The 24,587-nt window shown below is 39.7% G+C and overlaps 1 protein-coding gene across 3 annotated transcripts in view; it reads right to left on the reverse strand.

Moving 5' to 3' along the window:
- Window positions 1-1,803: 1,803 nt before the first annotated feature.
- mcu (mitochondrial calcium uniporter) overlaps window positions 1,804-24,587 on the reverse strand; it is a 100,020-nt gene continuing 77,236 nt past the window's right edge. For 2 of the 3 annotated variants that reach the window (XM_057848527.1, XM_057848526.1), the window contains exons 4-9: window positions 20,525-20,695; window positions 20,014-20,118; window positions 19,782-19,942; window positions 13,378-13,581; window positions 9,716-9,832; window positions 1,805-3,067 (exon numbers count right to left, since the gene is read on the reverse strand). In XM_057848527.1, the coding sequence (XP_057704510.1) occupies window positions 2,987-3,067; window positions 9,716-9,832; window positions 13,378-13,581; window positions 19,782-19,942; window positions 20,014-20,118; window positions 20,525-20,695 (839 nt within the window). In that variant the 3' untranslated portion in view covers window positions 1,805-2,986. Of the gene's footprint in view, window positions 3,068-9,715; window positions 9,833-13,377; window positions 13,582-19,781; window positions 19,943-20,013; window positions 20,119-20,524; window positions 20,696-24,587 lie in introns of all 3 variants that reach the window. The other variant, XR_009064651.1, reaches the window with a different exon arrangement.

Raw genomic sequence — 24,587 nt, forward strand, 5'->3', positions numbered from 1 at the left:
TTTTTTTATTCATTTCTTTTAGTGTTTCTGAATGCTAAAAGTTGCACTTTAGAACTAATTCATTATTTTTTCAACCTTTTTATCAGAGTCTGTTCTACATGATAAAATGTCTGAGTGAGTGCTCGTCCGAGACTGGTGATTCCACTTTTTGCTAGGGGTTGTATATTTTTCCCCCTTTTCGGTGTGGTCCTAATACGCCTTTTTACATTTGGAGGCTTAATGTATAAGAGAGAGGGCCGCCAATCCTCAAAGACATGAAAAAAAGTATTTGTCCAAAGAATATGGCTTCTACAAACATAAATATAACCAATCAAGGGATGCCAGAGTCCCTCATATCCGACTAGATATAGGAGGCAAAGAACAGTTTCCATTGGAGTAGAAAATGACTAGGACACGCCTACACATTCACAAAGTTCTACTGAGGGCATACCACAGCATGCAGTCTACCCTGCCTTGTCATGGAGGGAGCAGGGACGTGGGACAACACCAGTGGGGAGAGAAAGCTCACAGCGAGGCTTTTAAATCATTTCGCCTCCTGACTAGAAATTTGCATGTTTTCCAACCCAAATATGGAGGATGTGATGACTTGAGAAACAACACAGGTCCACCAGTCGAGGTGCTTACAGGAGAATGTCGGTCAAATTGGATTTGTCGGAGCGAAAAAAAATTAAATAATGTAAAGTCATGAACGACATTATTGGCACCACTGCAATTTTTCCAGAAAACACAGCATTTCTCACAGAAATTAATGCAATTACAAATGTTTTCAGTATGAATGTGTTTATTTCTTGGATGTGCATTGGATAAACACAAAAAAGCAGAAAGTACACAATTTTAGACAAAACTCGAATAATAGGCTTGACAAAATTGTTGGCGCCCTCACCTCAATATTTGGTTGCACATCCTTTGGAAGAAATAGCAGAAAGCAATCACTTCCTATGACCATCAAAAAGTTTTGTGCACCTCTCAGATGTAATTTTGGATGACTTTTCTAGTGTGAACGGTCCCAGGGCTTTCATATTTGAAGAGTGCCTTTTTGCAACAGCAATTTTGAGATCTCTCCATAGTGTTCAATGGGATTTAGATCCAGACTCATTGATTCACCTCAGAATTCTCCAGCGCTTTGTCGCCAACCATTTCTTGGTGCTATTTGAGGTATGTTTTGCTTCATTGTCCGGTTGGAACACCCATGAGCTCTGATGCAGACGCAGTTTTCTGACACTGCACCCTACATTGCGGCCCAAAATTGTATAGTGTACTAATTTCATGACTCCTTCCCAAACTGTCAAGGCACCCAGTGCCAGAAAAAAGAATGAGGCCTAAAAAGAATAGAACACAGTGCCTATAGTCAAACATGGTGTAGGTCCAATGATGTTTTGGGGTTGTTTTGCTACCTCTGCACTGGGTGCCTTGACAGTGTGCAAGGAGTCATGAAATCTGGAGACAAAATGTTTTGGGCCGCAATGTAGGATGTAGTGTCAGAAAACTGGGTCTGCGTCACAGGTCATGAGTGTTCCACCAGGACAATGACCCAAAACACACCTCAAATAGCAGCAAGAATGGCTGGAGTCAAAGCGCTGGAGAATTCTGAGATAGCCATCGATGAGTCCGGATCTAAATCCTATTGAACACCTATGGAAAGATCTCAAAATTGCTGTTTTAAGAAGGCACCCTTCAAATCTGAGACCTGGAACAGTTCATAAAAGAATGGTCCAAAATTCCTTTTGAGAGGTGCACAAAACTCGTTGATGGTTATAGGAAGCGATTGCTTTCTGTTATTTCTTCTAAAGGATGCACAACCAAATAATGAGTTGAGAATGCCAACAGTTTTGTCCAGCCCATTTTTTTGCATTCTGTGCAAAATTGTGTACATTTTGGCTTTTTTCTTCAGCTTTTTTGTGTTTTTCCAATGCAAATGGAAAAAAATACACACATTCATACTGAAAACATTGGTAATTTCGTTAATGTCTGGGAGAAACTGTGTACTTTCTGAAAAAATTCCAAAGGTGCTAATAAATTTGTCCATGATTGTATATAATGCTTTTTGTATCTAGGTGACAACACGATGAATCCTTAATGGTGCGGTCGCAGTGACGTTTTAAGATGAGTTCCTCCCCCCACTGGGAAACAACGAGCATCTGGTCATTCAGTTTATTTGATTGTATACATATAGATTCATTTAATATTCATTTCATAACAAATATACTATGGCTTTCAAAATAAAAAGTGCCAAAATATTTTTTTTTTTGGAATAAAAGAACACACAGTGATGTTGTTGTCGGTAGTACTCTCATACTTGCGTAGGCCGGGCTGCCACCGGAACAGGAAACAGGGTTCTAGACTGACTCCTACCAAAGGTCACGTTGAGGAAGGATGGTTGTCCGTCAACCTGGAGGAGGCGTGGCCAGAGTGCGGAGAGGCAGAAGAGTTCAGCCAGAGGACTACAGTGTCCCTTTGAGCCTTGCTTGTAAACTTGTTTCATGTGTGGGATGGCGACGCTTCTCAGAACTTGCCCCCTGGCCAATTTGTATGTGTGTGTACAGTATGTGTGTGCTGTTGTTATGGCGACTGTTGGTTCTGCCTGCATGTCACACACACACGCGTACGCATACACAAATAATACAGAGCAACAGCTTCCCCTGCGCTGGAGGGTCGGCTTGTGTCATTTCCTGTTTGCCCCTCAGGTTCACTGCAGGCTGTCTGTCCGTTCAGAGGCTAAAACAAGAAGCCAAGTTGCAAGTTTAACTTCACCATCACTGTGAGGTTATTTTCAGCTCACCATCGTCCCTTCTTTGATTTTCAGTTGCAGTTCCAAACAGTAGCTTCAGTCAGGGAGTTAAAAAGGGGCAAACACTCCCAACTTGAAGAGGGGGATGCAGGAGAGATGTCGAGGAGGATAGGTTTTACATAAGGCAGGGAGGGGTGTGGGGTCAGATACGGATAGAAAAGGGTATGCCGGCAAAAGAGGGAGGCGTTACTTTTCCCATCAATCTTTACCAGCATTGAGCTGTTGAACTGGGAGCTGAAGCTGCAGCGGGTCTCTAAGACGTTTCAGATCCAACTCCACCTGGAGGGCAGGTAAGATGTAAGACAACAACAAAGTGAACTTGCAATGGATAATAAAAAAGGCGACATGGACGAGTTCCGTTCCTATGCTGGCGACATAGCCCCAATTTCTGCATAGTTCAGAATTAACCCTTTTAAACCCCTCAAATCTCAAAATAACTATCCAAAAACATGTATTACACGTCATTGTACTGTCCTCGCCAAGAAGTTTGTGTGATGCACGTGCGCTCTTCTTCATGTGCGCCTAAATGTTCTTCTTCGTGTGTACATGCGTTCTTCCTTGCGTGTGGATCTGCTCTATACTTCCTGCGCTATAATAAAAGCATGCATCACAAAACAAAAGTCAACATTTGAAAAAAAAAAAAAAAAAAACGACTGGAGACAAAATAGCGGACGAGACTCTGGCGTCGTAGAGTCAAAATCACGTAAATCTGGTATGTTGTAACCCTGGGACTACCTGTACCATGACCTGACTGACTAGTTAGCATGATGCTTAACAATTCTAATAGTGCTGCCATGATTACTCGATTAACTCGTTGTAATGATTTATTTTGAAAGTGTTTGCATTTAGTTTTATTGATTTGGGTGGATACACTGCCCTCTGGTCTGCCTCATTTCACATGGGTGAATCCAGCTGCTCCCTGTTAAGACCAACATAAAGTTTTTGTTGGAGCAAATGTTTTTTAATGCATTCGTAATTTAGTTTCTAAGTATATTTAGCCATTGTTTGCGGGAATGTGTCTGAACCATTTGTTAAGAGCATTGTTAAAAAAAAAAAAAAGTTTACATTTTATAGCATTTAATCTATCGGACTTTTGCTATGAAAGTAAGCCAATTGTCCTTTTGCTGTACATAGATCCTCATTTATTTATTTTTTTCCTATCGTTTGAGGCTCAGCTCAGGTATTTAAATTTTCCATTTTCCTTATCCGATTACTCTATAATTCGAACTAACTCGTCCATCGATTAATCGACTACTAAAATAATCGATAGTTGCAACCCTAAATTCTAATAACAAAGAGTTCAATCTTAAACTCTAGCTTTCCTTTGTGGGGTTTTGCATGTTCTCCATGTGTTTGCCTCGGTTTTTCTGGGTACTCCAGTTTCCTCCTACATCTTAACAACATATGTGCTAGATTTCTCAAGCACTTCTAATACTTCGTAGGTGTGACTGTGAGTGTGGAAGGGATTGAAATTTAGCTCTACCTGCCATCATTTAACGTGCCTTGTATTAACCCTGAATAAAGATGTTCAGAAGGCTCTTGCTGACATTTTTTTTTGTCGCATATTATGACAAGTCATGTTCCACAGAGCTTTCACGGAATCAGAGGGAGCAAAGGTATTCTCTACTTTACATGGCATTAAATACATGAAGGAACACAGTGGAGAAAGTCATCAAGTGGAGAAATTATGGCCCGACAGTGACATGACTAAGGACTGGACATCCCTCCAAAATTGAGAAGAAGTCAGGGAAGTTGACATCAACATTAGCCACGTTTACATGCTGACTTTTATTCATACCGATTCAAATCATTCCGAATGGAAATTTCAGATCAGCTGTTTACATGTCACTTCATCTATTCCGATCCAGCGTTTACATGTGACTGCCTTTATTCCGAAAGGACGTTTGACAACTGCCGTCTGACATGCGCAGATTAATCAAAACAAAGCGTCACGTTGCAAAACATGGAGATCGATCGTCGGAGTGCTGCTGTTTTAACTTTAACCCACTTGTTGTGTTTGTGGGGTCGTATCCGCTTCTGCTGTTTTGCTCTTTTGCCTTGTAGTAGCCGGTTTTCCACCGGTTTCTAATCTGGTCAACGCTCCGGTCTATTCCGGCTTCGTGTAACCTCTCGTGAACTTTTTTAAATAGTTCACTGTTCCTCGTTTTACGCCCGTCTAAGCGAGCAATTATATTCAATTCTTTTAAAGTTTGAATTAAATACAATCTTTCCGCCGGACTCCAATTAGGTGCGCTGTGCTTGGAAGCCATGTTGCAAGTGACGTTACTTATGTCACAAAGTGACGTCACCACGTCAGTACGGAGCATGTGCAGAAACAACCAGACACCATTCCGCTTCCCTGTTTACATGATATAATTTTACTTCTAATCGTTTTGGGAAAAGGAATATTCCGGAATGAAATTCCATTCGGTTTGGGCCTGTTCATTCCGAATGAGGTGTTTATATGGAACACATTTATTCGGTTTAAACAAATATTCAGATTGTAATTGGAATATTTGGCTCCATGTAAACGTGGCAATTGAAGGAACCGTCAAAATTTCTGGCAATTATTGGCTGTTACGACTGGCTGGTAATGCCCGGGTTACGACTAGAGTTCAGCATCGAGCATCGATGGGAACCGGGACTAACACTCCGGTTGTCCGGGAACCAGTCAAATTTTTTATTTTGATTCCAAATTTTGATGCCCTGACCGCCGACCGGAAAAAATCACTGCCGAACATCATGAAGACGAAGCCACATGAACTGTGTGTTTGCGCATTGCAACTTCATCTCAACCATGGACACTACGGCAGCACTCCAAAGGTTGGCTCAACTTCACAAAACAAAATGACAAGTCAGCTCAGTGCAACATTTGCAACACAGCTACATCATGCAAAGGTGGCTGCACGACCTAACACCTGCGCCTGCCTTGCCTGGTATACCAGACTCACTGCTGTTCCAGCGATTGAGCCTGGCGACCGTCCGGCGGATCAAATTCCGAGGGCGGAGCAAGACACAGCAAATAGACAGCGGAGTGGACCAATCAGCGAGGGGCAGACGTGACGTTGTTAAAGCGACAAGTAATTTGCGTGAGCGGAGAATGGAGAAGTTTATTCAACATGGCTGGCGCGAGCCATGTTGACTGTTGTCAAAGACTTGTTTCGATGTGTTTTTGGTAATTTAAAACTGGTTTTACCGCGGATTGGAACATATTCTCGGCTATCCCGTTCGCCATCTGTGTTGTTGTAGACATGTCTTTCAGTGCGCAAGAGTGACGTTACTCGTTAAGAACATGTCACGCAAATAAACAAATCTGATTGGACGATTGATTTTGTACCTTGCTCGAGAGGCCGTTAATGGGCTGGGTCCCAGACTATTTTTCACAGTGTTCGAAAAATACAGGGAGAATAGCCTGGCTGTGCCAGGCAAGCGCCTGCCTGCCGAGTAGTGAATAGCTGAGTGCTACCTATTTGACATGCTGCGCCGGTCCTCTAACCAGTCAGAACCACGTAAGTAAAACAATAATTTACGTCTGTCTTCTGCTCCCCTCTCCGAGACCCGACCCCGGATTAAGCGGTAGATGATAAATGGATGGATGGAATAGTACGAGAATAAGTCGTATTATTACGTCCAGCTAATGTGGCTATATAAGCAGCTACATACTTTACGTAGCGCGTTGCCGCTTCCGTTAAAATCAAAAGTATTAAAAGCATCTTTTGTTTTGGAATCTGTTTTACAAATATGAAAATCCTCATTATTTTGCCTCATCTACATCAAATTATAATCAATAGAAGAATTTATACTAATGCTTCGTCGAAGCTCCCAGCTAAGGTACATGAATGTAAAATGCGTAGCGGTTCCCAGCTACTTTACGCTTACGTAATATTTTACTTTCTCGTAGCAATAGTATGACTAATCTCATAGTCCTTTTTTAAAATGTATTAATTTGGACCTAACACTACGTCGTATCAATGTGCATTATTACGTTTTTTTTTTTTCCCCCACGTATGTCACTAGTAGGGATGGGAATTGATACGATTTTTACGATTCCAATTCCATTATCGATATTGCTTAACGATTCGATTCTTTATCGATTCTCTTATCGATTCTAATTTCGGGAAAAAGAAGAACAAACATTTTGATTGGCATCAAGTTTGTTTAATCAGACGTCACAACCTTACAAACTCACAACGAGGTCAAAAGAGGCCCAAAGCCTCAATGTTAACTGTGGCAATAAGTGGCAAATGCACAAGAATGTGTAACATTTTACTGAAACATTTTTCTAATAGAAATAAAAAATATTGGTATATTTTGGCATATAGGTCGTTGTTCTGCCTTCGGCAATGTCCCCAAACTTTTTCCTGTGAGGGCCAAATAACTTTTCCCTTCTCTGATGAGAGGCCGGGGTCAGTTTGTAACAGAAAAAGTGTGACGATTGCAGGAGTGCGTAAATGTAAAAAAAAAAAATGTTTTTCAGAAAGCCACAATCAAATAACCCTCTGTGGATTCTTCTCGGAACAAAAGTAAATAAAATAAAAATAATAATAGCACTATTAATTAAATAGATAATAACCAAATAACCCTCTCTGAGTAATTCACTGAAAAAGGCCAGGAAATAAATAACACTACTGAGGGAGAAAAAAACAAAAAAAATTCTAAATGCTCTCTGGAATTGTTCAGGGGGCCGGACCAAATATGGAGCCGCGGGCCGTAGTTTGGGGACCCCTGTTTTTATTTACCAGCATATTCAAATGCATGCCTTTTAGTTTTTATGGCGCTTTCACGCTCAAGTGGTGGCGCCCTTGCGCTTCCTCACGCGAAAAAGAGCGCGAAGAAGAAGAAATGCCGCATCCAAGCCAGTGAGCGAGTTAGTGAGAAAGGGAAACACTGCCACGAGCCTACGTTCTTTGTTACTGTTTGTAAAATATCCACAGAGCCAACGCCTGTATGTATCATCTTCTGTGTTGTTGTTGTGTGTTTCCACTCGCGATCGGACACTTAAATCCAGTTGTGTAGTGGTTTAAACGATGTGCTAATGCTAGCGAACGCATGCTAACTGTTTTTTTATGACTGTGTTAGGAGCTAATCATCGCTGATTTACGTTGATGCGAACCTGTTTGTTATTGGGGACGAAATTGATTTGTTTCATTTCTATTTTTAGTTTCAAGTGATGGTTGAATAAAGTCAGCAAATTATACCAACGTCTTCTGCATCGTCATTTGGGAGTTTAGCTAGCTGTATAGCCAGGACTGAGCCTTAGCGTCTCGGTGAGGACAGTGCAGTCTATTCCCTCCCGATGCAGTTATTTCCATCTTGCAATAACTGCAAGTCGCTTTGTTGTCATTTTTCCCCGTGAAGTGAAGACACACTTTCGAGCGTTAGAACCTACTCATTGTTATGTTTACGGCGGCAACGCTCGTGCTAAACTATCGTAACCTTTCATTTTCACCCTTTTTCCTGGTGAAGTGTAGCCAAACTTTGGAGCGAGTGGTTCTTGGCGCCATGCTAGTTTCATGCGTCTGGACAACAAGACACGTCACGACGCAATATGAGTCTTTAGGGATCGTTAAAGGGATCGTTAAGGCTTTTTCATTGTGATGTCGAGGCCTCGAAACACTTGGAACCGGTTCTGAATTGGAATCGGATTTCGATTCCCATCCCTAGTCACTAGTGATGCGTGACATTTATTTATCTTACTCTGTTGTGAACACCAGCCAACAGCTGTTATGCGTTCAAGCTTCATCTACACCCAGTGAACATGTGTTCTCCACTGCAGGAGACACTAACTGTCTAGAACGCTCACGCTTACTGCCTGAGAAAGCAAATATACTGTATACTGTACCTGCTGCTAATCTGGACTGTTTTTTTTTTTGTTTGTTTGTCTAATATTCTGCACCTGGTTAGCCTATTAGTGGCAGCTCAATAACATGTAAAAATGCCTGCAGCATAAGGCACTCTAAAACATAGGTAAAAGAATATGTGTAAATGTTTTCTCCCTGAGCTTTTGAAAAATAAACATCTTTGTGAAAGTGCACTTTGTGGAAAGAAACTATCATATTTAAGTTAAAATAGACATGTGAGAAATTCATAGTTTAAGCATAAGTTCATATAATTAAAAAAAAAAATCGGGATGTTAAGAAATTATTATAAACTATGCAATTTTTGGACGCTGCCTAATAAAAGAATCGGAATTGAGAATCGTTTGAAACTGGAATCGAAATGTGGATTCGGAACAGTTCAAATTCAAACGATGCCCAACCCTAGTTACCCAGCTGACACGATTTCGACTTTACAACGCGGGAGTCTCGACCGCTATTTTGTCTATTTTGTGATGAATGCTTTTAGTTTGGCGCAGAAAGCATAGAGCAGGTAGTACTTCCACAGACGAGTAACAGTGCATGTACACACTGTTCTAGTCTCCCAAGCCACGTTTTTAGCTTGTCATCGTCATGAAAAAATTGTTTGTCGACAAAATATTTTTTTAAATCGTCATTGTTGACGAAAAAAACAATTATCTGGACTATGGATATGATGGCAAGATGGAAAAAATGCCTGGTAGAATCTGCTAAAATATCTGAACTTTTACTTGCAGACACTCAGAGACACTTCAAGAGGTGGAAGCTGAGAGCTGACTCCCATTTAACACAATTTTAAATGTGATTGCATAATTCTATACACAGCCACAGCCCCAGTTATAAGAGGGTACGGATACTTATGCACCCACATAAGTGCAGTTATTTTTTAATTCTGCTCTCTCGCTGTCCATGCTGTGTATATATATAACCACATATTTTTAAATTTGAATTGCAGAAGTTACAGTTCACGTTAATGGTGGAAAAAGCTTTGAAATAATTTCTCTTTGACTTTTTATATCCATTGTATGTATTCAATGTGCTAGCACAAAAATGTTATGACAACCAATTGTACCTCAGATATGTCCTCTTTGAGCTTGTTATACTTCTCAATATCAAAGCGTGTCCTTTTCACCCCCTTGTGGAGGAAGAGCAGGTATTGTCGGTCCCTGGCGTCGGGGTACACGTACTCCTGCAGGTGAAAAAGAGATGCATTTTGTAAGCAGTAATTTATCAGACATTCTTTGTGAAGTTCTGCCAGACAGATCAGATTAGGGTTATTGAAATAGCTTGGGTAGAGGTGAATTATGAATGCTGAGTAAAGGGCAACACTGTCACAGTGTCAGCCTTTCAATTGCCCAAAACTTGTATAATTAGACTAGGACATTACAAAGACGCTCTGTCGAGTTTGCTGTAATACTGTTAATGCAGTCTTTTAACTTGTCCTCTACTCAACATGGAATTATCAATGAGTTCACATTTTGGAGGAATTCTATATGCCTACAGCTATCACTGAGACTGTTCTCACAAGAATAATGTAGTTTCATTTTATCAGAAAAATGAACATTGTGTCCACTGCGACTAATATAGACGAATCTGCAAAGCATTAGGCCTCCATCATTGGTCAGTAAGGTTTTTATCAATGTTAAAAGTGTTTGTTTTTCACACTTTAAGGACAGTTTAGTCATTCTAAAATGTTCCTTATATTAAGCGCATGTATAGAATATTAATAGTTTGTACTGGTGACAGTATAAGTCAAGCACAGACCATTTCCATTACCGTAATTTTCGGACAATAAGCTGCTACTTTTTTCCCTTCACTTTGAATTCTGTGGCTTACAGTCCAGTGCTGCTTATTTGTTGATTTATTTGGGTTAATGAGTAACACATACCTCCTAGCATGCAATGCAGCGCTACAGATGTATATAACAATCAAAATTCATGTTCTGTGCTCATTATTAAATTACTGTTCCAGTTGTTTCATGAATTGCTAGTTATGGTATTTAGTAAAACTTTATTTGACAGCGGTGTCATAAGACCGTCATAATTATGACATGACACTATCATAGACATTAATGAATGCTATGACAGATGTCATTAAGAGTCACCCAGTAAATTCTGTTACTAACTCCATTTATGTCCAGCTCGGATCTTTTACATCCATTCTAAAGTGAGATAATTTGCCGGATAAAATAAAATGACATCTATTATAAGTAGGGCTGTCAAAATGATCGCGTTAACGGGCGTTACTGAATTTTTAAAATGAATCACGTTAAAATATTTGACGCAATTAACGCATGCAATGAATGACCCGCTCGCATATTGCTTCAAACAGATTACAATGAGGCCGTTTATGGACATTAAGAGTGAAGAGAATGCCACCTGCCGCTTGGGGGCAGCGCTGTTCCATACTCATGTTATTTCTTCTAAACGTGGGAGAATTAGTAGTTGTGAGACGTTTATGCTGTATTCACAATGCAATGCAAATTGCTATTTGTGCTCCACACATATTTCGGTACGTCTTCTTTCTTTTAGTGGCAATTATGTGTCTCTTGTTGTATTTTGGGTAAGATATGTACAGATATGTATATGTTATACAGTAAAGGCGAGTGGACACAGGCGTTCTTTGGACCGCGCCGTTTATTGGCATAAGCTTCGGCAACTCCTTCACAACAAACATAAGTATCGTTTAGTGAAAGCACAACAAAAATAATATTCCTATCTCTCAAAAAAAAATAATAATAATGTTCACAAAAAGAAAAGCACTTCAGTCTGTAGTAATAAGGCCCTATTCTGACACACAGTTAAACAACATTGCAAAATGAACTGGCATTCCATATCAAAATAGCTATGCAAAATACAAGTAAAACTTTTCACTCTAATTTTATTATTGTTATTTTTATTATTATTATATTAACTCTACTTTTGATTGAAAATTTTACAAATTTTATTAAAACGAAAACATGAAGAGGGGTTTTAATATAAAATTACTATAACTTGTAACTATAACTTTTACCGTTTAAGAACTACAAGTCTTTCTATCCGTGGATCACTTTAACAGAAAGAATGTTAATAATGCCATTTGTGGATTTATTTTTACAATAAACAAATACAGTACTGATGTACAGTATGTTGTATGTATATATCTGTCGTGTGTCTTACCTTTCCATTTCAACAATAATTTACATAAAAATATGGCATATTTTAGAGATGGTTTTAATTGCGATTAATTGCAATTACGATTAATTAATTTTTAAGCTGTAATTAACTCGATTAAAAATTTTAATCGTTTAACAGCCCTAATTATAAGCATTCATTAATGTTCTTGACAAGTGTCATGTCATAATTATGATTGTGTAATGACAGTCTTATGGCGCCACTGTCAAATAGAGTGTATCAAATACAATACCTACAAATCAATGAAACAACTGGAACAGTAACTGAATAAAAAAATAGCACACAACATGACTTTTGATTGTTATTTACATCTGCAATGTAGATGTAAATGCAAGCTGCAATGCAAGCTAGGAGGCATGTTGGACAACAACAGTGTTGACGGCAGGTGGAAACAGAGGTTGACTGTCTCCCCCATTTTTGACAACATGTGCTAAGTTCCATTGCTGTTTTGAATTACAGGATGTCCCCGGGTTACGACGTACCCGGCTTAACTGATTTCGACTTTGCAATGCTGGAGTCTCGTCCATTTTGTCTCCAGTTGTTTTTTAAGTCGAGTAAACATTACTTAATTGTAACTCACAATATCCTATTTTTTTCTTTGATATGACCGTTCTGGCCTTTGGCAAAACATGTATTTGATTTTGTGATTTTTCTTTTGTGATGCATGCTTTTATTTTGGCGCAGGAAGCGAAGAGCGAGCAATATCCATGAAGAAAAATGTATATGTGCACACAAAGAAGAGCGTATTTGCTCCCACGACAAAGTCCCACAGCTGAGTGAGAGAGAGAAGGGAAAGATGACAGCTTAGCTCGCTGTCTAGCTAGCATTTAGCTCCAACGTCTTGGCGAGGACAGTACAATGACATATAATACATGTTGTTGGATAGTTATTTTGAGATTTAGGGGGTGTCTATCAATACTTAAAGGGTTAATTTAAACTTACACGGAAATTCAGGTTACGTCGCCAGCGTAGGAACAGAACTCATTCGTAACCTGGGGACTACCTGTAATAGCTAAATTAACTATATCTAATTATGATTTAATTATGATATCTAATATTTCGTTTCAGGAGCAACAACAATCATCTCAATATAGCATGTTATCGCCCTTAAATACAAAGATTTTGCTTCATGACTATGGAAAAATAGAATAACATTTTGGTGTTTTGAGTTCTCTTCTGACACCAGATTTCAATTTTATGTCGAGATTCAGCTACTGTTATTGCCCTGAAGCAAGTTAATGGTGAAGTCAAGCTGCAGAGTACCCAGTGTTCTCAAGGGGAAGCAAAGACCTGAAATTACATTGATTCAAGTCATTCTTCCAAATGATATTCCCTCATCTGATAATGCTACGAGACATTCCAAAATAGCTATGCAATTGGGGAGAGAACTGGTAATGTCAAAGGCCAGAGATGATTCATATCATTTTCACACTCATCAAAGCATTCATGACCCCTTTTGTCCTCTGGATGAGGCACAATCAGCTTTCAATTTCAAAACCAGAATTTTCCCTTTAATTTCTCCCTCATCTATGTAAATTGGCAACCGTGTCAATTTTCTTACCTGGCGTGTGAGCACAAAATATGCATACATAGCCATGGCTGTGCCGTAGGTGATGAAATAGGTGACAGGCTCCATGATATCCCAAGAGTACTCCCACCAGGTCAGTCTAGCAAGGATGCCGAATTGGGTGGCCATGTATGCCATGCCGCCCCATAGCACCCAGGTGGTGCGTCGCTCCGCCTTCCTACTCAGCTCCTGCTTTACCTATAAGTGAAACAAATTGTATTAGGAAATAATGCACAGTAGGGCTGTCCCAATCGACTAATTTCCTCCCGATTAGTCAGCCGACTATTTTTACGATTAGTCGACTAATCTAATCATTTTTGTTGTTGTTGTTTACTAATTTAATAATGATTTTTTTGTTGAAGCTTATTAGTTCACAAAAAAACATTTTGGAACACCTAAATTCTTTTATTAACGTGTAAATAAATAACATAAATATCAATAATAAATCACAAAAAATGAGGTCAAATGCTGCTGGCATTAACTAGTACAAAAAATAAACGGAAACACTGCGACCTCACCTTTTTAACAGGAGTCAAAACAATTCTTACTCTTTTTGTGGTATGTCTATATTGTTCTATGTTGTTCTATATTGTTAAAATGAATTGCAATGTCCCGGAAAATGATTTTCAGAATACTTTGTGTGAGTTCAGATGCTCATTATGGTGCGCATTCCGCATTTTATGGGGGGGGGGGGGGGGGGGGGGGGGGGGGGGACTGTTCAACTTTTGTTTTAATCTGAAAATAGATAAAGCAGAAAGCACACTGAAATATTACCACAATTATTTTGAATGAAAGGCACATATAGTCATAGTAACAAAAATTAAATATATAGTATTAATTTGATAGTATACTACTATATGTAATTTCACGATAATACTTTATAAAATAAACATTGGTGCAGTCATGGATTATAATAAGCAGGCCAGTGCTGTGTTTCCATATACATTTTTATTATATTATGTATGTACAGTATATATATTTTTCCCCCCAAGTGGGAGCTTCCATGATCCTAATAAATACAATCTGCATGCTGTGCACAGAGATGTCGAGATCTACAGCTTTCAGGGGCAGCAGCAGAGTAGATTAATAACATGAAGTACATGTGGAAAAAACAATGATACAAGTTGAGAAGACGCACATAAAGGCAACTTCAATTAAAAAAAATCATTAGAAAGTTTTATGGACTTAAAATCCGCCATTATTTTTCAAGGACACTTTCGAGTATATCGACACACGACGAGTCTAACCAAATTATGTGCAGTAGACGTGCTGGGGTCCACATTGTCGCGGACAGCAAGGTCGCTGATCGCGAGAAATCCGAGCAGTTCTTGAACGCGGCACGAGCACTACCTCACTCATCTGCACACAACCGAGAACTTTCTACCTACTCCTTCCTTCCCTCCTACTGCACCTCGGCCCGATTTCTCGCGGCACACCTGACGATCTCTCATGGCACACTACTGTTGAAAAACACTGCGCTAGCTTGTTGTTTCTTGTTGTGTTCCAAAATTACATTTGGGTGACGGCGCTTCAAGTGTTCGTTCATAGCCAACGTGCGGGTACGCGAGCTCAGCTTAGCAAGAATACACACAGTGGCACCCTCCATATTTTCCTTGAAATAATTCCACGCTCTGGCCATTTTGGCAAGCGTAGAAAAAAGCGGACATCGTGAGCGCCCACCATTCTAAACTTTATGCGCATGTAATTTTTTTTTTTAACCCGTCATTACCAGTCGATGTTTTGCCCGTCGACGTATTTACGTCATCGATGATGTCGACAACGTCGACTAGTCGGGACAGCTCTAATGCACAGTGTGCAAAAAAGAAACACATGTATAAATCACATGGGCAATATAAAGCCCTCAACATTAGTACATACAGCTGGTTTTGGTTAGTTCTGGTTGTCAATCTTTCTGTAGTGTCCACAGCAATACTTTTTTTTAAGACTAATGAGTATGATGTTATTTTATTTTTTTTTAAAGTTTGAATATTTTTGTCACGTAATTAGATGAAGATCTTAGATTACTCTTAATGACATTGTTGTCGAGAGAGATGGAGTCATTTAGAGCGGTGGTCCCCAACCACTGGTCAGCAGACTGGTACTGGTCCATGAGCTACTTGGTACCAGTCCGCAAGAGAAATAATATTTCTGTTTTAAATCACATGTGCACCATCAACAGCCAAGTATAAAGATCACGATCGAACGTTGTGCTGCACCTCAGGGTTGCTAGATCAAAACAGTCTCCAGCCCAATCACACCGTACATATGACCCACCTATTTCAGCAAGAACCTGCCCAATCTGTCAACACTGCTGCACCTATGCACTCACTGCACATGTGCTCTTCATACAACCAATATGGAGCACACTGTGAGTACATTTCAGAAACTCCTTTTCATAGCAGTGCCAATGGCGCTTGGTGTGTGATAAACAGACTCTCGGGAGCCATCGGAACACTACGCGGAACACCATTGGTGCAGTGTTGTTTTTGGCAGTCTTTTGTCTTAGTCTTTTGGACGATAATACTTATTGGTCTTTGTCATATTTTAGTCATTTCAGAATGCAGACCCGTGCCGCCCATAAGGCGAGCTAAGCAAATGCCTAAGGGCGCAGCAGCGTCCAAAAGGGCGTCAAGAAAAATATTCAAATAATATTTGATTGCAGAATTCAAAAAATTATACAAAACAATAAAAAGTCTTTAAATAATAATGAAATCATTTTTCTAGTGTGCCTTCTGCCCATTTCACTTTTTCCAGTGATGCGATAATTTCACCACAGGCCCTAGTCTCACCACCCAGCAGACCAGCGAGCTACCTGAAGGTGCTATTTTTAGCCTCCGCAATGGAGCGATGTTACGGTGACAAGTCAACTTCATGAAAAGACGAAAGCCCTCCGGGTCAGAAGAAAAAGAAAGAAGAGCATAAACGTGAAGAAAAACAGGTTTGTTGTGATGATTTTTTCAACAGCATAAGCAACAGCATACTTAGCGTAACTGCAAGCTAGCGGTTATTTACATAGAGTTTATATGACTTACTGCTAAAGCAAAATTATACTGTATCATTAGCCAGGCTGTTGTTTTAGAAATATTTTCAGTATTCAGCCAGGTATGGATAAGTTTCAGTTAAATTTACTCCCCCTCCCATTTTAGAGCAGGCATGCAAACTGGTTAGGGGTGAAAAAGGTGACAAAGTAACATGGACACACGGCATGCGGAGAAAAGTGCATTTCATAGTGCAACCAGAGACATCTCGAATTAAACACAGTACATAATAATTTAATAGCCTGGTACACCAGACTCAACGCTGTTCCAGCTATTGAGTCTGGCCACCATTCCCACGGAAAAAATTTCCAGGGCGGAGCAAGCCGCAGCAAACAGACAGCGGAGTGGACCAATCAGCGACGAGCAGACGTGACATTAGTAAAATGGCGACGGCAGGACGAGGGACTTGCGCGCGGAAGTAAACATACGAAGAGAGCGGAGTTTATTCGACATGGCTAGCGCGAGAAAGACTGTTGTCAATGACTCGTGTCGATGTGTTTTTGGTCATTTAAAACTGATTTTACCGTGGATTGGAACATATTCTCGGCTCTGCCGTTCACCATCTGTGTTGCTGAAGAGACGACTTTCGACGCGCAAGAGTGACGTTACACGTACGTCACGCAAATAAACGAATCTGATTTGTCGATTGATTTTGTATCTGCTCGAAAAGGCCGTTAATGGGATGGTTCCCAGACTATTTCTCTCAGTGTTTGAAAAATACAGGGAGAATAGTCTGGCAGAGCCAGGCTAATAATTTAATATATACAAGTCTAAATCTCTCACCCTGAAATCAGAACATATAAGACGCATTAAGTAGCAAATTATACAAAATCTAAATTATAGAATATACAGTATGTCCCATTTGCAGAGAACAGCTGTACTCCTGTCTCTCACTATTGTCAGTCATTTGTTGTCACGAGAAGAGAGTGGCGGTGAATAGCCGGTGATACTGTAGGTCTAGGTCATCGGACAAGAGCAGGGGTCCCCAACCTTTTTTGCACCACGGACCGGTGTTATTTGGGTCTTTTTTTCACGGACCGGTGTTCTGACAAATTTTGCAACCCATTAAAAATTGCAACGATGCGGTTCTGTGCATGCGCGTAACGTTAAACATAGCCGCAAAATGCGCAAATGCAGCGATTCCAAAGTAAACACTACACAAACTTTCTTAAAAGAAAGGAATATTAACTTATGTTTGATCATGGAAAGACTTGTTGAAAAGTTCTCCACAGATACATCCTGCCATGTTAGCTGCACACAAAAACTGCACACCGCTCTCACCATTAACGACATCGCCTTGTCGTTAATCATAAATTAAGAAGCCCGCTTCCCAAAGATACGATGTTGGAAATTGCAGCAAGGTTTTCAATGCTCTCGTAGCGATGTCAGGATATTCCGGGATGACTTTAATCCAGAACCTTGGTAGAGTTGTTGTCTCAAATATACGTTTAATAAGGTCGCCGTCATTTGCGATATCTACAAGTTGATCCTCCTGTTGCACAGACATGCTCGAATCACTCTGTTTATTCACAAACGGGTCACGAATCCACTCTTTCGCCATTCGTGGGTCTTCGAGGTTGTAGGCTCGTCAGGTGCCCTTTTCGCCGTAAAATATCTCCAAAGACGTCAGTTTTCCATTCATCTTCGCTCGTGTGGGGGCTAATTATTTCCGGGAACAAATGTGCTGCGCCCGCAGCCTAGTAATACGTTATTATCGAGGACAAGCGCACAGATACATTATATACACAAACAAGATGTACTGCTAGCAGTCCAATCAATGGATTTCTATGACGACACTCTAATCTATCCAGTAGTATTATATCTAGAATAGACAGGGATGTTGGTGTGTTAAGCAGGGGCACAGGGTTAATTCGGCCAGAATGCGGTCGTTATTAAACTATTATTTCTGTCCGGCTCGGTAGCAAATGCGCACCAGAACCGGTCCGCGGCCCGGCAGATGGGGACCCCTGTACTAGAGTGTAGTTTTGAGCATGGACTACGGTTTTGAAGTTAACGGTTTCACTCGCTCGTTGACAGACACCCCCCCCCCCCCCCCCATTTTTTTCTCCTCGGATCTACGTGATTCAGAAGAATTACCCATTTTGATTTCAAAACGGCGAAATTTCGCCGAAAGGTGGCAAGTTTGCATGCCTGTAGAGAAATTTGGACAAAGTGTATCGGGGACTACAATTGTCTTGCTTATTTTCATGTGATGTGAACCACTTTTACCTTGTGTTAAATTGTGCTTTTAAAATACCCGGTAAATTTCCTTTGCCTAAACATGCCAAGGTTAATTAAATAAATACACCATTAAATATGCAATTAATAATTTCAAAGTTCTGTGGTATGGGGGACTAAAAGTGCCACGGATTTAAAGGCAAACATTTAAAATTATGTTGCCTGGGGTACCAAATTAGTCAGGAACTGCCCTGTCAAAATGTGTTTGTCTTCATCTAGTTTTTTGTTGACGAAAACTAATTTTGTCTAGTTTTAGTCGACGTTTACTCAAAATGATGTTATGTCATGTTGTAGCGTCTACAAGGGCAATGCCAATTTGGTGATAATACACACTCAGCAGAAAAACTACATTATTTTCAATTAATTAAACCCACCTGGAAGCCACAAACTGTATGTAAAAAAAAATTGACAGAGTTTTAGAGGACGCGCGCCATTAGCATTAACCTAATGCTAAAGTGAACTTAAATGCTACGCTAACGCAAGAAGTTACATTTAGTGTGTGATGATCACTGCGCACACACTTTTAAAGGCTTAAAGGCTAAAGCAATATTGCCAAGATATGAAAACAAATGTTGCCGTGTGTGTTTCAAAACAAGCAAGCTTAGACACTGGAGAGGACACTGGTGAGATTGCTGTTTTCCGACACAGATGACCTACTATTTTATTACTATATGCACACAATTTCCGTTGTAAAAACTTTAATAAATGTTGCAATCATGCCTGTTTCATATTTCATTGTAGATTAATATTTGGATGTTTTAAATTAAAAAAAAAATAAAATAAAATAAAAAATAAAAAAAAACATGCCAAATAGTGAAAACACGTGTCATTATAGATAAAAACTGAGATGAGTTTTGTATTCTACACCCAAAATTAATTAACTCCTTGCCTGCCACTGATGACAATAGAAGTCCAATTCATATAAACTGGGAGGACTGGCTGTGAATGCTCATGTTTCAATGCCTTTGACGGCGTTAAACGTCCTATCATTTTTGTCTAGTACCGTTAATGACAGCCAGTGAGTTAATAATGCTTTCAGAATGATGTTATTCCTTATAAGGAGAAGAGAATGAAGTGAGTACCAGCAGATGACAAAATGACATTTATCAACAGTAAAAGGACCTTCTCAAGGGGGCGGAGCTGAGAGTTGAGTTCCTCTAGTCGTCCGATCAGCTCTCGCTCTTTGCTGAGTTGGTGCTCTTCAATGCGTAAAGTGGTGTAAAGTTGTTGCACCAAGAATTTGACATCATTCAGCCTTTCTGTCTCCTCATGGGGCAGCAACTCTGATGAGAAGGCAAATAAATCATTACTATTTCTTACTTGTCTTGTAGGAAACGACCATGGACATCCTCACCTCTCCTTGGTGGTCGCACAATGTGGGTGGTGTCGTTGATGACGAGCTTGAAATCATCCAGTAACAGAATGTCTATGCCTGTAGAGGAGGCGACCCTTGCACCATCTGGAGATGGGGGGGGGAAAAAAAGAGAAACATGGTGAGAAAGGAAAGTGGAGCAATAAAAGAGTTCCTGGTTAACCACTCCACACACCCTCCAGCTCTCTTGACCATCGGGCACGTTTCGCTCCGATTATCACAAGAGGGAGAGCAGAAGCCTTCCCACGCTAAGAGAAGATCTCGAACGTCAATTGTACTTGTATAGTGGCGCATTGAAGCGGTGAAAATTCACTTCATGGCACATGTGAAAGGATGAAAATCTGTTGCAATGCTGTGGTAGCAGGAACACTTAACTGCATCAAAATACACTTGATAGCATGAAAGGGCAAGCGCATGCGTAATCTACTAAAGGAGATGGATGCATTGCGCGTGTACAGAATATGTGTGCGTATAAAAGAGAGCGAGAGAGTACCCGTGGAGTATATGGCCACCCGATCGATTCCTCTGTCCTCTGCTTGAAGCTGTTGCAGGAAAACTCCCACACAATCACTCAGAGGCTTGAGAGTGAACTGACAACGTTCTCGCCTGGATGGCAAACTGACCGAGATGACTGGCAGCCCATTCTGGTACACCACTGTCACCTCTGGGTGGCGGTTGGGAGAAACAGAGACAAACATTAATGAAATCAGGCCAATCTCAATGCAAGAGTTTTGTTGGAGACACATTGCTAGGAATGGACTATTCATTTACATCATCCACGCTTTCATAACAGACAACTTCAGATTAAAAGAATGCAAAATGGACACATACAGTAGATGAACTGGAAAGATAATATCTGTGCAACTCAAGATTGTTATGAAAGTTTATGTCACCATTTAAGACATCCTAGTCAAACACACTGGGCGGAAAGCAAACATGAAGACAATTTTGACCATTGCTGGCATTAAAGAAATAAGATGTACAGATATCCATTTTCCATCCTCCCATTTTCTATAACACTTACTGTATATTCAGGTTCCCTGCACTCCAAGCCTCATTTAAGGCAAATTACTTTTACGTCCTTCAGTGGCTAACTGTCACTCAACTCATGCTTGAATGGGAATTGATCATATGACATCGACAGTAAATAAAGAACGAATATAGGCCACGTCGCCACACAACCATAAATCAAATCAACAATCAGACTGATGTGCTGTATTTCAGGAAAGCACCATGATTTACATTAAAAAAAAAAAAAAAAAAAAAAAGATATATGGTGGAACCCAAAATACATACAACATCCTTTCCCAGACTATCAACTAACATGTCAACAAAAAGATCCATTTGGTAAATTCAGGGCGCATGTAGAGGCCAGACTTGTGGAAGGACAACTTGTGACTGCTTCACCATGATCATGCGCTTGTGCTACTGTTCAAAGTGAAATTAAATCTATTGGGTAAATTAACCTTGTGATACAATCAGTAAAATGTGTTGAGACACACAGTATCTGTGACTACAATTACTAACATTTTGCTAAAGTTATCCAAATACCTTCAAAACATGTGTTATATCCTTACACATCAAACTCCATGAAAGACAATACAGTGCTACCTCCACGTATGAATTTTATTAGTTCCTGGACCTGGTTTGTAAATCAAAATGGACATATGCCGAACGGGATTTCCCCTAAGAATACATTATAATTCGAATAACTCTTTCCACAGCCCAAGAAACTACGCTAACTCAATCCCTCATAAATACTGGAGGCACAATAACAAATAGCAATTAGACAAAGCAAAACAAATAAATTTATAAATGGCGGAAAACACAGACAAGACTGAAAAAGCAATTTCCGCTCTTGCACTTCTCTTTAAAAGAAACTGCTGTATTTTAAACCAAAACAACTGTTGTGTTTGATAGAACAATATCTGTCAATATGCTGCCATAGCCGATTAATGGTGCATAAAGCCCCCGAACTATTTTTTATTTGTCCGTTTTATCCTAGAAACCCAGTTTACAGACGTCGCGCAACCGCTTCTGTTTCAACCCAGCCATAAAAAGAAGGTAAGTAATTACATTTCTCATTCAAAATTTCCGTCATTTTTAGCTTAGAATCATTAATTGATGTCTAATATTTCGTTTAAAAAAAAAAAACTTAAAAAAAATTCACTCACTTATTTTAAAACTTTTAAACAAATTACGTCACAATGAAAAAAATGGTGTCTGTAAAAAAGTCACGGATATCGACCTGATAACTATCGCTTAATTTTATATTTTTTTTGTTATTGTAGCATTTTCTCCAATATGTCAGATGATAAATAATCGATCCAAACAGAGAAAAATTGAAAAAAAAAAAAACGTTTAAAAGAGTAAATATATGAAAAAGAACATCTCGACCATTCCTTGATATCTGCGATTTCTGCATTGCGACCCTTGTTATATTACCATGTTTCACCCATTCAATCCCCAAAAAATCCAGCTGTTGCCATTCACAGCTGTGGCATGACACTCAGTAATACATTCTACATGGAGTTTTTGGATCGAAACAAGGTAAGTAAGTGATAATATCTCGTAAAAGTCATGGCGTCTTTAATTCTGCTCTCACGTGCTCTCACCTCCAGATAGGGTTTCGCTGTTTAAAAACATTTAAAAAATTTAAAAAAAATGCCCTTCTGTTCAAAAATTTTCTTCCCACAGAAAATTGAGATTTTAAGCTTTCAAATGATGAAACACATGTGCATATCTGACAATTTTTAAATTTGGCCAAATTGGGGGTCTCAGAGCGGAACTTCAACTCTCCTGAGTGTTTTCCGCCAAATACATATCGGAATAATAATAATATAATAGTAATAATAATACAACGAATCGGTTCAAATGAGACTGTTTTGTTTTGCATGCTATTCCTGAACGCACTGTGCCTGATGGGAGAGTGAAAGAGGTGTGGAAAAGTGGGAAGTTTTTACTTTCTCTTTTTTATGTTCTGTTGTTGTTGTTGGCTTCAACTACTGACGACAGTAGCTGTGTTGCACAAGTTCTGAAATAAATGATTAGCGACTTCCTTGCCGATGTAAATCATCGTATTTCGAGCATGTCATCATATGTTGACACAAAAGAATTTTTATAAATAATTTTGGTCATAATTTGTATACTGTACCGTTCCAGATGCAGCGCTTCCATTCATTTAAGCGCAAAAACTTGAAAAGGAAGTCTCCAAGTTTGCCTTTCCATAAGCTTAATTCAATGATTTCAAAAGAAATACAGTGAGTAGTATGAAAAAATATCTGAACCTTTTGGAATTTCTCACATTTGTGCATAAAATCACCATCAAATGTGATCTGATCTTTGTCAAAATCAAACAGATGAAAGTGCAACCAAACATTTATAGGTTTTCATGTTTTAATGAGGATAGTATGCAAACAAATAATAAGTAAAATATAAGTAAATGAACCATCGCATTTAATATTTTGTGCTCCCCCCCCGTTGGCAGCAATAGCTAAAACCAGACGCTTCCTGTAGCTGCAGATCAGTCTGGTATACCGATCAGGACTAATCTTGGCCCATACTTCTCTACAAAACTGCTGTAGAGTTCAGTCAGATTCCTCGAATGTCTGGCATGAATCGCTGTTTTTAGGTCATGCCCCAACATCTCAACTGGGTTCAAGTCTGGACTTTGACTTGGCCACTCCAAAACGTGTATTCTGTTCTTCTGAAAACATTCTGAAGTTCATTTACTTCTGTATTTTGGTCCATTGTCTTGTTGCAGTGTCCATGTCTTTTTAGCTTCAACTGTCTGACAGACTGCCTCAGATTTTTCTGCAAAACATCCTGATAAACTTTTGAATTCATTCTTTCAGTCATTCCATTAATGACTGCAAGTTGTCCAGGCCCTGAGGTAGCAGAACAGCGCCAAATCATGATGCTCCCTCCGCCATGCTCCACGGTGGGGATGAGGTGTTGATGTTGGTGAGCTGCATTTTCCTCCACACATAACATTGTCTGTTACTCCCAAACAATTCAATTTTGGTTTCATCAGTGCACAAAATATTTTGCCAAAACGTCTGTGGCGTGTCAAAGTGCCTTTTTGCGAGCATTAAACGAGCAACAATGTTTTTGTTTTTTTTTCCGACAGCAGTGGCTTCCTCCGTGGAGTCCTTCCATGAACACCATTTTTGGCTATAGTTTTACATATAATTGATGTGTGCACAGAGATACTGGACTGTGCCAGTGATTGAAGTCTTTAGCAGACACCGTATTTTTACCTCTCTGAGTATTCTGCGCTGAACTCTTGGCATCATCTTTGGTGGACGGCCACGCCTTGGGAGAGAAGCAAGAGTGCCAAACTGTCTTCATTTGTAAACAACTTCTCTGACTGTCGGCTGATGAACATCCAGACTTTTAGAGATGGCATTGTATCCTTTCCCAGCTTTATACAAATCAACAATCCTTGATCGCAGGTTCAGACAGCTCTTTTGACCGAGCCATGATGCACATAAAAAAAATGCCTCTCATCAAGACAATTCTTACAAGGTGTGTGTTTTATAGTGGGCAGGGCAGCT

Source organism: Corythoichthys intestinalis, chromosome 10 (genome assembly GCF_030265065.1).
Source record: "Corythoichthys intestinalis isolate RoL2023-P3 chromosome 10, ASM3026506v1, whole genome shotgun sequence".
In the NCBI taxonomy this organism is placed as follows: domain Eukaryota; kingdom Metazoa; phylum Chordata; class Actinopteri; order Syngnathiformes; family Syngnathidae; genus Corythoichthys; species Corythoichthys intestinalis.